General features: G+C 40.2%; 1 protein-coding gene across 3 annotated transcripts in view; it reads left to right on the forward strand.

The window, feature by feature from the left end:
- The window catches only part of LOC109069615 (neuropilin-2-like), a 77,684-nt gene that overhangs the window by 44,610 nt on the left and 11,792 nt on the right, over positions 1-21,282 (forward strand). For 2 of the 3 annotated variants that reach the window (XM_042716999.1, XM_042716997.1), the window contains exons 8-15: positions 1,067-1,211; positions 1,626-1,975; positions 2,792-2,936; positions 13,867-13,950; positions 14,441-14,602; positions 17,621-17,880; positions 18,518-18,611; positions 20,374-20,406. In XM_042716999.1, the coding sequence (XP_042572933.1) occupies positions 1,067-1,211; positions 1,626-1,975; positions 2,792-2,936; positions 13,867-13,950; positions 14,441-14,602; positions 17,621-17,880; positions 18,518-18,611; positions 20,374-20,406 (1,273 nt within the window). The remainder of the gene's footprint in view (positions 1-1,066; positions 1,212-1,625; positions 1,976-2,791; positions 2,937-13,866; positions 13,951-14,440; positions 14,603-17,620; positions 17,881-18,517; positions 18,612-20,373; positions 20,407-21,282) is intronic. The other variant, XM_042716998.1, reaches the window with a different exon arrangement.

Below are 21,282 nucleotides of genomic sequence, written 5' to 3' on the forward strand. Positions count from 1 at the left end.
ATTAATTAATGAAGAAAACAGGTGACTGGTCTTAAAAATGCGGTCACCTGTTTAAGTCACTAGCTTCATGAATCCTTGTGACGGTTGTGCAGTTACTTTCAGTAACTTTAGAAATGTTTACTACTTCTTCTTCATCTACAGATTTGATAGCTCATATCTTGTTGTAATACCATTATGTGACTTAAACCTCGAGCTTACTAACTGCATGTCTTGTGTTTTCCTCATTTTGAGAGTACGTTGGTTTACATTTCCGTTATCTGTCAACCATTTGTCTCTACATGGGTACTTCCTCTCTTATCTTTAGAGGTTTTTCACCAGTGTTTAATTTAATCTACCCCTTATCATGCTTTATAGAAAAACTGTAGGATCTCTTATGGTTCTGTGGTATGTGGATCAGAGTGTTTTATCGCAGCAGTTTTATAATGTTCCCACCTTTAATTTGTAACATGCTTTAAGGGATGTCTTTGGGAAAAAAAGATAACAGCAAAGAGAAAATTACATTTACTGAAGTAGGGTGACTCTATGCAACTAACAGTTAAGACATTGCTAAGGTGTTCTAGCTGATGGATATAGCTTGGATTAATGTATGGATATGATTTTGTCATCTGCCCAGATACAAGTATAATCTATGCACACCTTTCCTCAACAAGCTACACAGTTTGACATTTCATTGATGTTCAGCGCACAAACAAGTTACATACCACAGTTTAATACTTAAGGTTAGGGGCTTGTGTTCAGTAAGTTTGAGTGATGCATGAATTAGCAAGCATCACCGGTAAGCTTCAAGCATGCTAGTACATCATTCCCACTGTACATATCAAACTAAGATGTCCTTCAGCTGAATACTTCTTAAAACAGGAGGAATAATATTTATTTTCATTTGTCCTGAATATTTTGCATACAGAAAAAAAAAATCTAAATAGAAGTATCATGAAATAACATGCTTCCTTTGGGAAAAACTCTTTCTGGGTGTCTCCTTTAAATAAAAATAAAAATAAATCAGAGAATAGTTTTGCTGATGCTTTGCAGCAGGTGTAATCAGTGCTGTGTTTTCTCTATGTTGCAGACTTTCCATGCCAACACTGACCCATCTGAGGTGGTTTTGAATCGTATTCCTCACCCCGTTCTGGCCCGGTTTGTTCGTATTCGACCACAGCTCTGGAATAATGGCATTGCACTGCGCTTTGAGCTTTATGGTTGCCAAATTACAGGTGATTGTTCAGAGTTGCATGGTTTGTTTTCATCTTAACATACAATGCATATTTATGAGGTCTTTATATAACTCTTGTCTGTTTAAAAAAAAAAAAAATACCTAAAAATATTCCCCTCTGTTGAAGATCTCAAGTCTATGTTTGTGCATATCCATGCATTTTTTATGTATTTATTTATTTAATTTTGGAACCTTTTTTTAGGACCTTTAGACAAAATAATAATAATAATAATAAAAAAACAACAACAAGAAGAATACGGAGCTCGAGGCAGAAAAAAAACACATCAGTTTTATTCAGAGAACTGTATTAAGTTTACTGTGAGACACTTTAGATAACAGTGTCTGCTACATGACCATTTCATAATTTGAAGGCTGAAGTAAGTGTGTTCTTCTCTCTCATTCTCTTTTCTTTCAGACGCTCCTTGTTCAGAGCTCCAGGGAATGCTGTCCGGGCTCCTCCCTGATTCCCAGATCTCAGCCTCCTCGGTGAGGGACCTTCACTGGGCTCCTGGAGCAGCACGTCTGGTGGCCAGCAGATCAGGTTGGTTTCCTGGCCCTGCCCAGCCTATAGCTGGAGAAGAATGGCTCCAAGTGGACCTCGGGACACCCAAGACAGTGCGAGGAGTGATAACCCAAGGAGCACGGAGTGGGGAAGGAGGAACCAGCTCAGAGAACCGGGCTTTCGTTCGGAAGTACCGTCTAGCACACAGCCTGAATGGGAAAGACTGGAACTTTGTAATGGATAGCAAGACTAGCATGCCCAAGGTATTTATTTTGGCCAGAGCATAATATAAATATATGCAGAATGCTTATTTTATAAACATACAGTACAATTCAAATTGGGGTAAACTATTTCTGGTATGAAACTGTAAAACTAAATTTGGGGTAAACGGTAATTTAAGTAATACTTTTATTCAGCAAGGATGCATTAAATTGCTCAAAAGTGACAGTAAATACATTTATAATGTCACTAAATATTTCTATTTCAAATAAATGCTCTTTTTCAAATAAATGCTGATTTTTCTATTCATTTAAGAATTGTGAAAAACATAAAGTATCACCGATTCTATAAAATTATCAAAAAAATGAAATAAAAAATAGCACAACTGTTTTCAAAACTGATAATAATAAGAAATGTTTCTTTAGCAGCAAAACAGCACATTAACATGATTTCTGAAGGATCATGTGACACTGTAGACTTGGGTAATGATGCTGTAAATTCAGCTTCAGTTATTTGAAATAGTAAAAGGCTTATTTACAACAATTAGAAATCGTACCAACCCCATAGTTTTGAATGATAGTGTAAGTGGTTTGTTACTGTTCTAAGAATATGTATGACATATTCAGTTTTGTTGCTACCAGTCTTTACCATTTTGATTAAGATGGTCTACAAGGTCAAAAACCAAGTCCATTAGATGGTAGTCCAAATTGATCAGTCCAGCTTGGTTCAATGAATCATCATAAATGATTAGCTAAAACCATTTTCTAGGATATTCCAGTAGGGAATCAGGCCATTTGGAATGCATAACTGTTCAGATGCCTATATTCAGTGTGTGTGTAAAACGTCTTTTCTTTCTGTAGCTTTTTGAGGGGAACACACACTATGACACCCCAGAGCTGAGACGTTTTGAGGAACTGGCTGCACAGTTTATCCGCATCTATCCAGAGCGCTGGTCTCCGGCAGGGATCGGAATGAGAATGGAAGTCCTGGGCTGCAACCTGCCAGGTAGGACACGGCTCTCAAATACACCACTATTGTGAAATCATAAGCTAAATTACTTGGTGATGATTGGGCAGTTCCAGTTGTAGGGTGAAATTTATTCTCAGTCTGTACAACTGACACTGAGCAGCTGCCCAGAAACGCACCGTCAGCTGAAAGCTATTGCAGCTTCTACAATGTTTTATTTTTTCATTTTTGGTGGGGAGAAGTAAAAGAGAATGGATAGACTGATGTGAAGAGAAAATAGAAACATGGAAACAGGGATTGTCTCTAAGCGAATTGGATAGGCGAAAGCAACCATTAAAAATTGGTGGAGGCTAGATGAATTTTGTAAGGCTGTAGTGTGATGTCTCAGTTGTGTGTGTGCTGCATTGTTCAAATGTTAGGGGTCAGTAAGATTTTATAACATAGTCAAAACAGTAATATTGTGAAGTATTATTACAATTTAAAATATCTGTTTTCTACTTGAATATATATTTAAAATGTAATTTGTTCCTGTAATGCAAAGCTGAATTTTCAGCATCATTACTCCATTTTCTCTATCTGACTTACTAGAGCATCAACCTGGATGAATACATTCCCATGCCTACAATATAAACATGAAAGCCACACTTACATTACTATAATCAGACGGCGACCCTCTGTGCCAATTATCCTCTCTGTTGTATAATTTATCATAGAGCTGCTGGAGATACATCTGATTGAGTGTGTGTGAGTGTGTGTGTATGCAAATGTACTGTATGCTCCAGTTTTATGTGCGAAAACCAAATGCTCAAAGTTCTAGAGACCTTCAACATGTATATATATATATATATATATATATATATATATATATATATATATATATATATATATATATATATATATATATTATTTTTTATTTGTATAGACTAAGGATAGATATCATATTGAATTGATGCAAATGGAAATTTATACTCTAAAACTGATTTTTAAACTATCCCTTTAAGAAGCACGTCCTCTCTCCCTCGCTCGATTCCATTCTTTTGTTTTAACTTTCTTGCTTTCTAGTAAGTCTCTTCCTCCATTCCTCATCCTCTTCCTTTCCCACCATTTGTTTTCAGGGAGTGTTCTTGCTGTGTAAATGTTTTTCTTTTGTTCCTGTTCTTCTCACTTCTCCTCCTCTTTCTGTTTCTCATTAGAGACCATATTTCACTTTTTCTCATGTTCTTTTTCCCACACACACAAACTCTTATGTTATACATGTTCATCCCACGGAACATCTGTTGTTATGTATGCAAACATATACCTGCCCACATTGTGTTACTTAGTATGTACTTGGTTTAATCTCCCAGTGATTTCTAGTGTTCTGTGTGGTTGCTCGATTCTTAAAAAATGTAAAGTTACATTTAAATGTCAAAATATAGTAGTCAACATTTGAAGTGGATCAAAAAAGTTCATCAAAGTTGTCCCAAGAAAAGAACACATTTTGGTTTTAGGTTTTAGGACAACTTTGATGAAAGGTTTTGATAGACTTCAAAGGTTGACTAGTGTAGTATGAGATAATTAATTAATCTTTTTTGTATTTTATCTCAGCCATGTCGTCACATGAGCATATTTTCAGTTCCTCTGGTTTTATATGCTTTGATCACCATGACGCGATCAAATGTATATAATATATAGTACATTGCATGAATCTGAGGTAAATTATGGGGCCCCAAAGGCAGCTATTTATTTTCCCGGCATGGACTATTGCTCTCTGCTGCCTTGCCAAGCTCTGATTGGCAGGCTGAAATATGCAGGAAAGCTTTATGCATAATTGAGGCTCTATTATTTATTTATATATCTATTTTTTATTATTGATTTATTATTTTTTGCTGAATCAGGGTCTTTGGAGAACGACGTGACAGCTTTCCTGTAGAAAGAGTGAGAATATGATGAAAGCAGAAATGACAGGACAAGAGTAGAGGGAGAGAGAAGAGAATGCTATGGATATGAGCTGAGAAAGGGGGAGCAGAATGGAATGGATGGAAGACAGATTACAGCTATCAACAATATGCTTTCATTTCTTTGCCTTACTTCCCATTACTTCCAACACACTCAGACATGCACACGCGCACACACACACACACACACACACACACACACTGGAGGCAGTGATCTTCCCGCTAGTCTTAATCACATTAAGGCAACTGCAGCCTGTGGTGAGGTGTACAGTTACACGTATTCTTTAAAGAGACGGATAACATACACAGCCATTTTGAAACAGCAATAACCTTCACTCTAGGAAATGACTATAAAAATGGGGCCCAATGTACTGTTAATATGAAAGATTTTTCTGTATTGATTTTTCACAGGTGTTTTATCCATATCTTGAATTACACATTGCATTGTGTTGTGTCGAGTTAAACAAAATCACTGTAATTTAGAGGATGGTGTTCTCACAGAAAATTACAAGCACCTGTTTTTTTTTTTTTATGTTTTTCTTACTGTGTTTAAAAACAGTTATTAAAATTTGAATTATTGAAATTTGAGAATATGTTGAAGGCTACTAAATTTAACAGTTAATGCACAGAAAGAATTTGCTATTATATATATATACACACACACATATACAAAAGCACACACACAAAAAGAAAATTCTGTCATATAATTTTAAAAATATGAGACATATTGAAAATTATTTTTGGTATTTGAAATAAAGTTGAAAAAAAGTATTATATGCAAATCTTAAACTTTATACATATACATATATATGTATATATATATATATATATATATATATATATATATATATATATATATATATATATATATATATATATATAATTTATTTACAGAAGAAACATTTTAAAAACATCAAATTAGAATATGGTGACATGCCAATCAGCTAATCAACTCAAAACACCTGCAAAGGTTTCCTGAGCCTTCAAAATGGTCACTCAGTTTGGTTCACTAGGCTACACAATCATGGGGAAGACTGCTGATCTGACAGTTGTCCAGAAGACAATCATTGACACCCTTCACAAGGAGGATAAGCCACAAACATTCATTGCCAAAGAAGCTGGTTGTTCACAGAGTGCTGTATCCAAGCATGTTAACAGAAAGTTGAGTGGAAGGAAAAAGTGTGGAAGAAAAAGATGCACAACCAACCGAGAGAACCGCAGACTTATGAGTATTGTCAAGCAAAATCGATTTAAGAATTTGAGTGAACTTCACAAGGAATGGACTTTGGCTGGGGTCAAGGCATACAGACTTGTTGAGGAATTTGACTACAGTTGTCGTATTCCTCTTGTTAAGCCACTCCTGAGGCGTCTTACCTGGGCTAAGGAGAAGAAGAACTGGACTGTTGTCCAGTGGTCCAAAGTCCTCTTTTCAGATGAGAGCAAGTTTTGTATTTCATTTGGAAACCAAGGTCCTTGAGTCTGGAGGAAGGGTGGAGAAGCTCATAGCCCAGTGTTAAGTTTCCACAGTCTGTGATGACTTGGGGTGAAATGTCATCTGCTGGTGTTGGTCCATTGTGTTTTTTGAAAACCAAAGTCACTGCACCTGTTTACCAAGAAATGTTGGAGCACTTCATGCTTCCTTCTGCTGACCAGCTTTTTGAAGATGCTGATTTCATTTTTCCAGCAGGATTTGGCACCTGCCCACACTGCCAAAAGCACCAAAAGTTGGTTAAATGACCATGGTGTTGGTTTGCTTGACTGGCCAGCAAACTCACCAGACCTGAACCCCAGAGAGAATCTATGGGGTATTGTCACGAGGAAAATGAGAAACAAGAGACCAAAACATTGCAGATGAGCTGAAGGCCACTGTCAAAGAAACCTGGGCTTCCATACCACATCAGCAGTGCCACAAACTGATCACCTCCATGCCACGCCGAATTGAGGCAGTAATTAAAGCAAAAGGAGCCCCTACAATGTATTGAGTACATGTACAGTAAATGAACATACTTTCCAGAAGGCCAACAATTCACTAAAAAATTTTTTTTTATTATTTTTTTATTGGCCTTATGAAGTATTCTAACTTGTTGAATTGGTGGGTTTTTGTTAAATGTGAGGCAAAATCATCACAATTTAAAGAACCAAAGACTTAAACTACTTCAGTCTGTGTGCATTGAGTTTATTTAATACACAAGTTTCACAATTTGAGTTGAATTACTGAATTAAATGAACTTTTCCACAACATTCAAATTTATTGAGATGCACCTGTATATATATATATATATATATATATATATATATATATAAAAAATAGTATATAAATAATACAAAAACAACACTTCCATGCACATCACACTTTTGCAGTGAGACCTACATTGCAAAGCTGTCGTTGACTTGAGAAGGACGCATAATTATGCTTCCTACCTTTTAGAGCAGCCTTGGAGTGTAACGGTAGAAGTACAGTGGTTTGTGACAACGTTCCCTATATTTGTCTACACACATGTACATACAAAACCATCACATTGTCACGACACGCACACAGACAGGTAGATCCAAGTGCAGTGTTTTATTGAGGCAATCCATAATCAGAAAACATCCAGGCAAAGGTCAACATCCAGGTAATCCGTCCAACACAAGAAACATAAACCACATCCAGAAACACGAAAAAACAGGGAACCAGGAAAACACAGGGTGACATTCAACAAGGACTCCGTAACAATGACAGAAACAACCAGGGTATTTATAGACAGCTGCAAACAAGGTAAGTGGTGACAGCTGAACACAATGAACAGTGATGAACAGATAAGGCTAGTGGGAAATGTAGTTCTAACGAAGGTGACAATAAGGGGAAGTGAGACCTCTAGTGGCCACCCAGGGAGACACAGAACAGACACCGTGACACTACCCCCCCTCTAAGGAGCAGCTTCCAGATGCTCCTCAGAACACAATAAACACAAAACAAAGAGACCAGGAGGGAGGTGGACTGGTGGGGGCAGAACAGGGGGAGGGATGGCGGGCCAGGCCCGTGTAGGGGAACTGGGACCGGCAGCGATGGCTCCGCTGGTAGCCCAGGTGGCTTGGTCAAATCAGGGGGCCACGGTGGACCCGAAAGTTCAGGGGACCACGAGGGACCAGGCAGTTCAGGTGGCCACGGTGGACCCAAAAGTTCAGGGGACCACGAGGGACCAGGCAGTTCAGGTGGCCACGGTGGACCCGAAAGTTCAGGGGACCACGAGGGACCAGGCAGTTCAGGTGGCCACGGTGGATCAGTCCATTCTCGTTGTGCAGACGGCCAGGGAGGAATTCGCCATTTGAGTGGCCCGAACGGAACCTGCCAATCGGGGAGCCAGTAAGGAGCAGGCTGTGGCGATGGCCCGGTCACGGCATTGGGAACGGCATCAGGAACGACCTCAGACAAGGGCACCGCCTCGGGAACGGCCTTGGACACGGGTATCGCCTCCGGAGCCATCTTGTTCCCAACACAGCCCTCCTCACGACACGCACACAGACAGGTAGATCCGCCTCAGGAACGGCCTCAAGAACGGCCTCAGGAACGGCATCAGGAACTCAGGAACGGCCTCAAGAACGGCCTCAGGAACGGCCTCAGGAACGGCATCGGACCAGGGCACCGCCTCGGGAACGACCACCGCATCGGGGACCGCCTCGGCATCGGGCACCGCCTCGGCATCGGGCACCGCCTCGGCCTCGTATCGGGAACCGCCTCTGCCACCGCCTCGGCCTCGGGCATCGCATTGGGAACCGCCTCCTCTGCCTCGGCCACCGCCTCGGCCTCGGGCATCGCATCGGGAACCGCCTCTGCATCGGACATTGCCTCGGGAACCACCTCGGCCACCGCATCAGGCACCGCCTCCTCGGCATCGGGCACCGCCTCGGCATCGGGCACCGCCTCGGCAACGGGCACCGCCTCGGCATCGGGCACCGCCTCGGCAACGGACACCGCCTCGGCAACGGACACCCGCCTCGGCAACGGACATTGCATCGAGAACCACCTCGGCCACCGCATCAGGCACCGCCTCGGCATCGGGCACCGCCTCGGGCACCGCCTCGGCAACGGGCACCGCCTCGGCATCGGACATTGCATCGGGAACCGCCTCGGCCACCGCATCAGGCACCGCCTCGGCATCGGGCACCGTCTCGGCATCGGACACAGCCTCGGGCACCGTCTCGGCATCGGGCCCAGCCTCGGGCACCGCCTCGGCCTCCAGAACCACCTCGAGCCCCGCCTCGGGAACCTCGGGCACGTCCACCTGGACGACAGCGGCCTGCTCGGGAAACGTCCTCCTGGACGGCAGCGGCCCCGCTCGGGAACGTCCTCCTGGACGGCAGCGGCCCGCTCGGGAACGTCCTCCTGGACGGCAGCGGCCCGCTCGGGAACGTCCTCCTGGACGGCAGCGGCCCGCTCGGGAACGTCCTCCTGGACGGCAGCGGCCCCGCTCGGGAACGTCCTCCTGGACGGCAGCGGCCCGCTCGGGAACGTCCTCCTGGACGGCAGCGGCCAGCTCGGGAACCTCCTCCGGGCTTTGAGGAACGGCTGACGCCTGTCTCCTCCTCCTGCGGCCTCTATGATGGCGTGCCGGTGGCTCCTTGACGGAAGACTCAGGCGTTGAGTCAACCATCTTGTCTGCCAACACAGGTGTAGATTCGACCCTCCTGTGCAGTGGTGCTGGGCTGGCGGCCATCTTGTGCTGTGGCGCTGGGCTGGCGGCCATCTTGTGCTGTGGTGCTGCACTGGTGGCCATCTTGGCCATTGGCGCTGGCTCAGCGGCCGTGATGTGAACACTCCCGGGAAACTCTGGGATCTGGCACATCCTGGAAAAATAACTTAATACTGTTTCCGCGGCCATCTTGGGCTGTGACGCTGGGCTGGCGGCCATCTTGTGCTGTGGCGCTGGGCTGGCGGCCATCTTGTGCTGTGGCGCTGGGCTGGCGGCCATCTTGTGCTGTGGCGCTGGGCTGGCGGCCATCTTGTGCTGTGGCGCTGGGCTGGCGGCCATCTTGTACTGTGGCGCTGGATCAGCCGATGTATCCCACCGAGCACGATGGTGCAGGTAATTAGTAAAACCCCAAAAGTCCAGGATCTCCAGCCCCATCATCTCCCATTGAGGCAAAGGATCATCTAGGCAATTGTTAAATAAGTCTTTCAGTGCTGCATCATTATAACCTAGCCCAACCGCCATGGTCCAAAACAATTGCGCCAGGCCACCCACCTCACTCCCCCTTTGGACGAAGGGTGGTTAAGTTCCGGAATCTCCCCCCCTCCGTTCCTCCATGGTGGCTGGGGAACAGATTCGAAATCCCACACCGCTGGATCTAGGCATGACGGAGTCCTTCTGTCACGACACGCACACAGACAGGTAGATCCAAGTGCAGTGTTTTATTGAGGCAATCCAAAATCAGAAAACATCCAGGCAAAGGTCAACATCCAGGTAATCCGTCCAACACAAGAAACATAAACCACATCCAGAAACACGAAAAACCAGGGGAAACCAGGAAAACACAGGGTGACATTCAACAAGGACTCCGTAATAATGACAGAAACAACCAGGGTATTTATAGACAGCTGCAAACAAGGTAAGTGGTGACAGCTGAACACAATGAACAGTGATGAACAGATAAGGCTAGTGGGAAATGTAGTTCTTACGAAGGTGACAATAAGGGGAAGTGAGACCTCTAGTGGCCACCCAGGGAGACACAGAACAGACACCGTGACACACATCTCTGAAAGGTCAAAATCATTACACCACAGTGCCGGCGCTGTGGTGGGGCATTCGAGGGCCGTGCCCCCCCTAGCGGTCATTGATGCCCCTCCTACAGGCCATGGCGTGGCCCAAAAAAAAAAATCCCTTTTAGTTATTATTTTAATATTAAATGTTCAAACTGTAACTTAAAGTAAATAAAATAAAAATAATGGGGAAAATGCATAATTTTGGTTGCTCATGGCACGTTACTAGGCTTCGTCATGGTGAATGCTTATTGGTCGCCGAGTAAACTTGTTACATTTGATTTGCAGCGCGCGCGCAAAATCCATTTCAAGTTGAAGAACAGTTTGTCCGTCTATATTATAGACAGTTGTTAGCAGCTAATTAAAAAAAAAAAAAAAAAACAGGTGAATTGTTGATGAATGTTTGTGGGTTCTAACTGCATTTGTGTTTTATACTTGGCTGTCTGTAAAGATATACGGGCTTATGTCATTTCTGCTTGGTGCGTGCATAAACTGTTGGGAGGTGTGTAACCCAGGTTAAAACCAAGTATTAGCATAAAGTAATAGCAGAAAATACATTTATTTTTGTCCTTTATTTATTTTGTTTAGAAAATGAGTCCTTTAGAGTATTTAAAGTCCTTGAAACCCTAAGAAAAAACGGTGTTTAAAGAAATTATTTTATTTGTTGAAGCACACTTTGTATTTTCTGTATTTTATTTTTTTCCATTTCCTGTATTTTCTTTTCTTTTATCTATTTCTCAAGTTCTACAGAATTTGCATTCTACGCAAATCAAAAACTACAAAATCAGTTAAACCTTATACCCTGTGTGAGTGGCTCATTATTGTTGTGACATCCTTATTCTCTGCAGGCGAATTTTAGTCTTCTGTTGGTCCATACGCAGACATTTGTGTGATGATGTCCAACTCGTTTTATTAAGAAAAAAAGCCTTAAGTTTTCAGAAACATCTATACGAAAACACTTTGTCTGATGGGGACATTTTTTTTGCCGGTTTTTCAAAGCTTCAAACTGATTCAGTGTTTTATTTTTGTCGTCGTAATTTGTAAATTATTTAAGTATAAAAAATATATAGCTATTCATTGTAGGCCAATTTTATGTTTTTTATTTAGCCTATATTATATTTATATTATTATTTTCTGTCCTGTTCTGTTGTTTAGGCTATCTGTTCTGGGCCGGGTTTCCCTCGATGTAGCCTAGCATATCTTAGCTCTTAAAAGCGCTCTCTACGTGCAAGGTTATAAACGTTAGCCGCAATTCCTCGCGCGTTTCCCAAAAATGTAGGCTACTGAACTCATAGAACGCGAGAATGAGTCGCTGTCCATTCGCTGACGTGCTGAACTAGGCTATACTAACCTTATATTGAATCGTATTCTGAACGTTTAACCTAACAATCGTCATCTGTTGTGTATTAGGAATCAAGACAGGTATTAAAAAAAAAAAAAAAAAAAAAAAAAAAAAAAAAAAATTATATAATGACATTTTATATAGATAGATCATTGGAGCTAACATTATAGGGTAGAATGTCATTCTATATAGATCATTGGAACCGTATCCGGTCGGCAAAACAGCAAATTTCAGCGCTGTCTTCTGTTCCTCTTTTAGATAAAACCCCAAGTCTAAAGGCCCGTTCACACCAAGGACGATAAACTATAAAGATAACGATAAAGATATAGTTCTAAAAATCGTTCTCAGTATTAAAGAACAGCAGCGTCCACACCACAACTATAACGATAAAGACAAAGAAAAACGATATCGTTGGAATCACTTTCAAAACGTTTTTTTTTCCCAGCTGATGAACGATAAAAAAATTGACAGCCAATCAGAATCCATCCTGTTGTAACGCGCTCAAGAATTTAAAGCGCCAGACGAGCGTGCGCTTAGAATAAACAGAAGATATCGTTCGCTGGTGTGGACGCTAATATCGTTATCTTTATAGTCATCGTTCTTTTGTGTGAACGGGCCTTAAATCTTTCATTGTCATTCTATATAGATCTTTCAGATTTAGGTCTGGATTTCCATGCTACTATGATGTTGCCAATGCGTCAAAAAAATTTTATCAAACGACAGTGCCCCCCCGCCGATGATCCAATGCCCCTCCAGTAGATCTGCTCTGACGCCGACTCTGTTACACCATGACACACAGCGACCTTTAAACACTGACAGAGCATCTTCAAGGCGTGGAGAGTGTTTGCACATATGTGTACACGTGCACGAGCGTAGTCCCACACAGGTGATGATATTTATCTGTCATGCCTGCACTAATTGAATCAGAAGATAAAGAAAAACAAATGGACAGAGACTGCAGGTGTGGAGGCAAATGAAAGAATGATGGAGGGAAAAGGGATGGTGTAGAGAGGGAGGCAGTTAGCGATAGGGCAGAGGAAGTGGTATTAGCTGGCTAATTGCTTCAGAAAAGGCCATGGCATTACAGTGACAAATATCACCAGCTGTGGCTCACCTTTTATGAATTCAAAATATTAATGTATGCACCGATTCGCTTCCTTTGCAGAAACTACTGTGAGTGACCGTTTGGTTTGTATGTTAGATGTACTTCTTTACTTAGTTAATCTAAAACCTTTTCACTTGATTCTGTTTGTTTGTAAGGTAATGTACAAGATTGCTAAACTATTATTTCACCCTCTAGAAATCTGAATATTGTTCTGCAAGGAAGAAAAATCACAACTCCCTTAAACGTCTTTACATAAATAATTTCTTAACCTCTATTTTTGTCTGTTTTCCATTAAAATACAGTATATACTGTATATAGTGGTGAAAATGTTTCAGGCGTTATAGAAGGCATTTTGGTACCTACAGTTCAAAGTAAACTTAATCTTTGCACTTTTTTTTTTTAAATACCTTAATTGTTGTTGTTGTTTTTTTAACACATAATGGATTGAAGGTCCTGTATATTAGTATGCATATATGTATACATGTGTTGTTTTCATTCAACACCCCATGGCTCGTCTGGGTTTTCTCCCTAAAGCAACGCCATCCATCAGTCTGATGTCATCATTTAAGACAGATGCAAAAACCTGCAGGCGATATGGGGACAAAATTATAGTTTTGCACAGGATTGCATACTGTGCACATAGTTTATGTTCGCCTCTGCGCTGGCATAAATTCAGAGATTGGAGCTTTATGATTTAATTTACGAGTATCTGACTCATGGCTGGCTGCATAATTAAAATGAAAGGGAATCTCATTTGAAATGGAAAGAAAAAGAGATTTGTTTGAATGGAAATGCATTCTGGTCTTGGTTAAGATAAGATTGTTAATTATGTGTTTCCTCTGCAGAAACCTCCACACCAGCTGTAGAGACATCCAAACCAACTCAAGCCTCCTCTGTACAAACCAGCACAATGCAGAAACCCAGTCCAGGTTGGTTTAGATCTATGTATTTTACAATACATGATTTAAGCCTGAGTACATTTCACAAACACATTAAACCTCCAGAAATCAGCTGCATTTGGGTTGTTGTTGCATGCATATGTGAAATGGAAACGAATCAGTCTACCAATAATGCACAGATGTATTTTCACAAGGGAAACTTTGCTTAAGTGAAGTGCTTGTGTATACATGGAGCAATATAATATTTCAAAACTACATAATTATGTGCATGTGACCTTTAAGCACTTTATACCACTTTTTTGTTCAATAAATATCCATATCTCTTTAACATAAGTTACACTATCAGCATTTTCCATGGCTTCTTTGGCAGAGTTGTTGTGATATTTTATATTTTTGCACATTGATGCAGCTGAAGTCAAAGGTCAAAACTCAGTTTAGTTTAAAGTGCCGTTAGCCGTCCAATGTTTTGCCAAGGCTGATGAATATTAATGCGAATGTATTGATGTGTTCTATCTGTCAGTTACCAGCGCTTCCGTGCCGTCTCACAAAGGACTGTGTGATTTTGAGCAAGGATTGTGTGGTTGGACCCTTGACCCGGATTCTGACCTCAGCTGGGCGCTACACAGCTCCAGCAAAAGCACCGCCTTGGGTCAGAGTCAAGATCTTTCCATGGGCTCAAACAGTGAGTATCACACACACACGCACACACACACACACACACACACACACACACACACACACACACACACACACACACACACACACACACACACACACACGCACACACACACACCTTTCCACATTCACATGCATACAGAGGTCGTCATGCCTGTAGGCTCTAGTCTGTGTTCATGCTCGGAAACAAAAAGCGTTTACAAAAACAATCTCTCACAAATATTATATTATATTATATTATATTATATTATATTATATTATATTATATTATATTATATTATATTATATTATATTATATTATAGGGACACAAACAGTTAAACAGTTTAATTAATCCCTTTTTTGTTTATATTGTTATTTATATATAATATAGCATTATTTTTAAATATGCCATTTTTTTATGCCAATATTCAACCAGCTTCTCCATAAAAGATCATGTTGGCAAAGTTTTGGGTGTGAACATCTTGACTTGCACCAAACCGGTACTAACCAGCCGGGACCCACTTAGAAAGTGATGCCAGTATAAACTCAGCAGGGTTATCTCGTGCCCTGTTCTTCATGTAATATGACTTAATTCTAACTCCAAATCAGTTTACCCATAATCATTTTAACACCTCACCCAGATGAGAGGCACTTTGACTGTTTCCAGAACAGCCTTTTAGTTTTCTAACTTCACTACGTGTTTGCGTAAACTCATGTGACCTCATTCCCTCTGTACACGGCGTTCTGCTTTCCACATGTCAGCCACTGGCATGAGATCTAGAAGAGGAAAACAGGATGAATGCTCGGCATGCTTGCTCTCCTCCTTTCTCCCTCCCGAACACTGTCACACTCCCTCTATTTCTATCCCATGACACATCCCAATTAGAAGTGTACACCAGGAACAAAGCATGGCAGTGAAGACAGAAATAACAATTATTGTTTGATTGAAAGGTGGGAGTCTGTGGGCTGCAGATTTTCATGTATATCAAATATGATAAATACATATTTATCAATATGAAAGCAAGATTTCTGGTGAATGACTGGGAAAATAAAGAAATGATGTCATGCAAAACTTTGCTTTTAACTTTGCCTCCCTTGTAGTTTTCGAGTTTGGCTTAATTCCACATTTTATATTTTTTCTTCATGCATATTTAGTTTTATTCTGAAATGCATCAGACTATGAAAGTAAAATAAGTTACCATTTCACATGACACTCTAGGGCATGTGTTGCAGTCATTTCACCACATTTAAGAATAAAGTGCTGACATGGTAAAATCATTGTAATGCTTGGTCTCGACTGACATATTGCTTTTATAAAAAGGCAGCAACAGTAATATGATTGGGATGGCATTATTCAATAAATAATTACATTAATTATTTACAATAAACACAATAAATAATTATTTGGCGTAGTACTATAACTGTAGGCTGTGTAATTTTGCCAAACATTAATATAGAATTCAACTAATGTATATTGTAGATCTGGTATATTTTCAATTATACACTGCTGTTGTGAAAGTTTGGTGGTCGGTAAAAATTTTAAATGTTTCTGAAGTCTCTTGCACTCAGTCAGGCTACATTTATTTGATCAAAATATATTAAAAAAGTTATTTTGAAATGTAATTTATTGTCACACAATCCTTTAGAAATTTAATTTGCTGATCAAGAAATATTTGTATTATTATTTGCCATGTTAAAAACAGGAGAGCCGTGTAATATTTTATTTTTGTTAAAAAAAGAACAACATTTATTTGAGAAATCTTTCTGTTACATTATAAAGTCTTCACTGTCACCTTTGAACAATTAAATGCTTTCTTGCTGAATACAAGTATAACTTTTATTTAAAAATAAATCAATAAAAAATTCTACTTACCCCAAATTTTTGAACAGTAGTGTATATCATTATCATATAATTATATATGTGTTGTAGATGGTGCTAAGCAATATTGTTTAATAATTTATTTTGTTCCAAAACCATTTAAAAGTGTAAGAAGCATTGCAATTTCCCAGGCCTACTTTCTGGAAGTTCAAAAAACCTTTTCAGACTTAAAAGGCGCAGATTCTTGTGGAGAACTGCATTTCCAACCATGTATTCCAGTCCTTCACCTGCCTTCCAGGCGGATTTTTGCATAGACTTCCATGTACTTAAAGCCTCTTTCAAGAGATCATTATTCGTTTCCCTTTATAAATATAGTACTTGCGATCAAAAAGGGGATTTTTTTTTTCACATAAATTAAAGATATTTGCTCCCCACCCCTTCACATCTCCTCATATATGCATTCCCAGTGAAGTTAAAGGGATTGTTATCCTAAACCTATTTTAAATTCATTGCCTTGGAATATTTTAAATGCTCTCCCTGAAAGACTTAACAAGCCATGCCGACAGCTGCAAGGTGTTATAGGCGCTTTCTGACAGTACTCAAAATGTTAAAGACTCCAATAGGTCACATGTCTCCTCCTCGTCCAATCGGATGACTCAGAGAGATGCCGGGCCGCCACCACATGAGCTTTTTTCGAGATCCTTTTGACCTTGAAACGTCTGGAAAGATTATTCACAAATATATAGAGAGATAAAAGAGTGCGCACCTGTCTCTCCACTCTTTCTTCACTGTGGGGGTCGTGCCTTGCCCCCACTTAAGGCTCTTTCACTTTCGGCTTAGCAAACAGACACCTGCCATCACCTAAAGTGCCTACAGTAGAGCCTAGTGGGCTACCGTCGCTCACGAACGACACTAATACTAATGATGAAGTGCTTGACTTTCCCCACACTTGACTTTTCCGTATAATCACACAGCATGACGTTTAGACGGGCGGGACAAGAGAAGCGTGTTGCTTGGAAACACAGTTTGGGTTGAGGAAGTGCTCACTCGCTGTTTGATAGGTCAGACCCGCGGTGACACAAACCAGACTGTTAAAATGTCATGTGCTGAATGGCACTTTTTGCCCAGCAGGGAATAAACAAGATTGCATGTGAAAAACCAAAAGGCTGCAACATTTTCATCTGTCGCTCTGTGTGATACGCCTTGCTGTGTTTGTTCTCTCACAGGTTTGGGAAACTACCTGTACATTGAGGCCAGTCCTGAGACGCAAGGCCAGAAGGCCCGGCTGTTCAGTCCCAGTGTGGATCCCGACACTGGACCTCTCTGCCTGATGTTCTCCTATCAGCTGGAGGATCAGGGAACACTGAGGGTCCTGCTGCAGAACAAACACCAAGAGGAAACCCTGCTCTGGTCCCTCCGTGGAGACCAGGAGCCCATCTGGAAAGAAGGGCGGACCATCATACCTCGATCTCCTAATGAATTTCAGGTGAGCAGATTAGACAAGATATACAATAAAATGGGATTATATGAAAAATGTAATGTATGATAAATAGTGTTGGTAACAACACAATATCATTTGCCTTTCATTTTCATTATAGATTTGCACAAAACTTTTGCAATATTTTATAAATGTCAATGAAAAAACTACTGTGAAATAACCGCATTTTCATTAACTGATGTCAAAACGTAATTATTTCCTCGCGCAATAAGTCACAGTGATGGATATTGGTAGGTTTATGTATTTCGCATCCACTTATAGTCAATGATATTAACTGTTATTAACTGCTATGATAAAGGTTTTTCGTACTTTAAAAAAGTTGAAAATGAGATTCTAATGAGAATCATGCAACTAAAATGGAAGCTCAAACAATTAAAAAATTAACTGAGATAATGTCTCATTACCAAAATCTTTACGGCCCCAAAATAGGTTTAATTTTCTTTATGCACAACATCATTTCTTTTGATTGTGAGGTAAAATGTGACTTTTAATGTCACTTAAAAACTCCAAAGCATGATATTTACTTGCATCTATTGACAGCCCAAATGATTACTCATTTGAATCATCATTTACTTGACTTTCTGTCAGAAATCATGGTGACATGTTCTCATATTTCATCACACAGGTGGTAATCGAAGGATTTTTTGAGGGTACCAAAGGCCATATCTGGATCGATAACATCCACATGAGTGTGAATACACCACTGGAGGAGTGTACTCGTAAGTGTGCACGTTTCATCTTTTTCTTCCATCATTAGGTTTGTCCTTTTGTTGTCATTCATAGCAGCAATTTAAGCAAAAGCCTTGCATTATCTCGACCAGATGTTTCTCCCTGCCACGCTCTTTCTGGTTTCCTGTGAAGTTCATTTTTATCTCTTCATTACAGACGGCCATATTCCGGTTCCACCATTTCACCATAATTTGTTGAGAATTTCTCTCCATAAACCCCTCTATTTACAGTGATCAAACCTTAGCCATCACAGCTACTATCTCAAAGAGCTTCTCAAACATGAAAGGAGGACACACACAAAAAAATACTGCGGCTCGTTGTTTGCCATCAAATGCAAAATGTAGAATCAAATCTAGGCCACAAATACCCCTGGGCCCCGATGCTAATCTATGTTTCATTATTTCCTTTGCGCTTCTCCTTCCATGTTTGTAAACAGAGATTTTTAACGGAATTAGCTGATAGCCCGAGCTTTTTGAGGATGGATCTCGCACAGAAGCTTTGTGGTTTATGGTCTTAAAGACATCAGAATGTGACCATGTGCTCACCGCTGCTACGATTCCCAGTCCATAACTGAAAACCCTGATTTAGTCATTTTTGGCTCGCAGCGTCGCAGCTTGGCTCACTCCGAGGCTACGGGACTTGGTGGTTCATTTCGAATCCAAAAATTGGAAGCCTCCTGAGCTCATGTTCCACCATGCGCCTGCTGTGATTCTTCCTAAAGCATGGTGGGAGAGTTATTGTCGACCTGTGCAGTTGGACTCGCAGTTCCCGCCAAAAAGAGATCCCGGAGCCGCTGGCCCCCACAATAGTTTCTAGTCTTTTTCTAATTGTTTGTGTTTCAAGAATTCAAGCAATCTTCTCTGTCCCTCCATGTTCGCTCCCCAAAACAAAACCATCACAACATGAAAACAACTTGAAAACACGCTTCTGTACCAGCAAACTGAGAATCAAAATGCCTTATCTGAGCACTGAATGGGGGTCCAGGACAGATAATTTAGCTGAAGGAAAAAAATGCTCTTAAGTAATTGTATTTGGAAACAGCACCTGGGTGAATCTCAAAATCTGTTAAGAACATGTCCAGGTCGTAACTTATTCAAAATTAAGATTTTTTTTGCATTGTTACATTATTTTAATGACCATTATGCATCTCATACAATATTTATACTTTTAAAAATTCATTAGCAACAGAAGGACCATTTAAAATGATTCAGTGAAAGTAAAAGTGATATGTACTGTGATACACACATTCCTGTATTAATATGTAAAAAAAAATAATAATAATAATAAATAAATCCAGAATGTTTAATGTTTAATTATTATTACAATTGTTTTTTGAAAAAGTCAATCTTTGGACAGTATTTGTTCTTAGTAAATATATATAGATTTTAATTAAAAAAAAAAAAAAAAAAAAAAAAAAACAAGGTACTATATTTGTTTCTATTATAATAAATTAATAATAATAATACTAATAATAGTAATATATTTATTAATATATACTAATGGTCCTGTTTTCTTTTGATTTGAGGGTTAAATATTTCAGGAACCATTTTAAGGATTGATTTCCTTTGTGGTCTCTGATGTAGGTTATTCAAAATTTTATGAAATTCAGTGCATGTTTTCATAGTCCTCAGCATCTAATACAGTAATGCATGGATGTACCCCACCGTTAACCTCATATTGCAGATTAACATTTTGCTCTGTTTGTCTTTCTTGCTTTCTCTGCCTCTCTCCATCTTTCTCTTCCTCATCTAGAGCCTTTTGCTGCGTTCCCTCCAGATATGACCGGTGAGTTTAAACTCTCTGCCTTGAGTGTGAATGTTTGCACTTCCTGCTCTCTGCCCTGCTCAGCAGTTATTGTTTACAGCAATGATCTAGGGTTCGTTTTACTTCCTAGCATGCGATATTTATGCAGTGAGTTGAGGAGCCTGGGGTTGGGTCGGTTATTTGAGGTGACCAATCCGTTTTTGACATATTTAAGGTCCCAGTTGGGAAAGATGCTCAAACATGGGCTGTCAGCTGGCTGCTGAACCCATGAGGCTGATCTGCCACAATGTGACACAATTTGGCATTCAAGGAATAGTTCCTCAGAAATAACAGAAAATTCACCTTCATGTCGCTTCAAAATTGTATGACTTTCTTTCTTGCATGAAATATTCCAGTCATTATTCGCTGAACATCATCCCTTCTGTCATAGCTCTCAAATCTCATTGAGGTTGTGTCAGTATTGTATCGTTTGATGTCATTGGCTATTCGTAGCAGTCCAAACCAGATGGGTATCCTGTCAGTCTATTTTTGAGACATCTTCTCCATTCAGCCATGCTAACACTTATGCATTCCTATGGACATATTTGGGCATATTTTAGGGTTTAACCATTTGGTCAGACTTTAGTTTGTGGACCAATTCTCACTTTTAACTATTAACTATGACTACTGCCTCAATAAACTCCTAATTTTCAGCTTATTAATAGTTAGTAGGGTAGTTGTTAAGTTTAAGTATGGGGTAAGATTAAAGGGGTCATATGATGTTGCTAAAAATAACATTATTTTGTGTATTTGGTGTAATGCAATGTGTTTATCTGGTTTAAAGGTTCAAAAAACACATTATTTTCCACATATTGTACATTATTGTTTTGCCTCTATTCCCTGCCTTTTTGAAACACG

Source organism: Cyprinus carpio, chromosome B1 (genome assembly GCF_018340385.1).
Source record: "Cyprinus carpio isolate SPL01 chromosome B1, ASM1834038v1, whole genome shotgun sequence".
In the NCBI taxonomy this organism is placed as follows: Eukaryota; Metazoa; Chordata; class Actinopteri; order Cypriniformes; family Cyprinidae; genus Cyprinus; species Cyprinus carpio.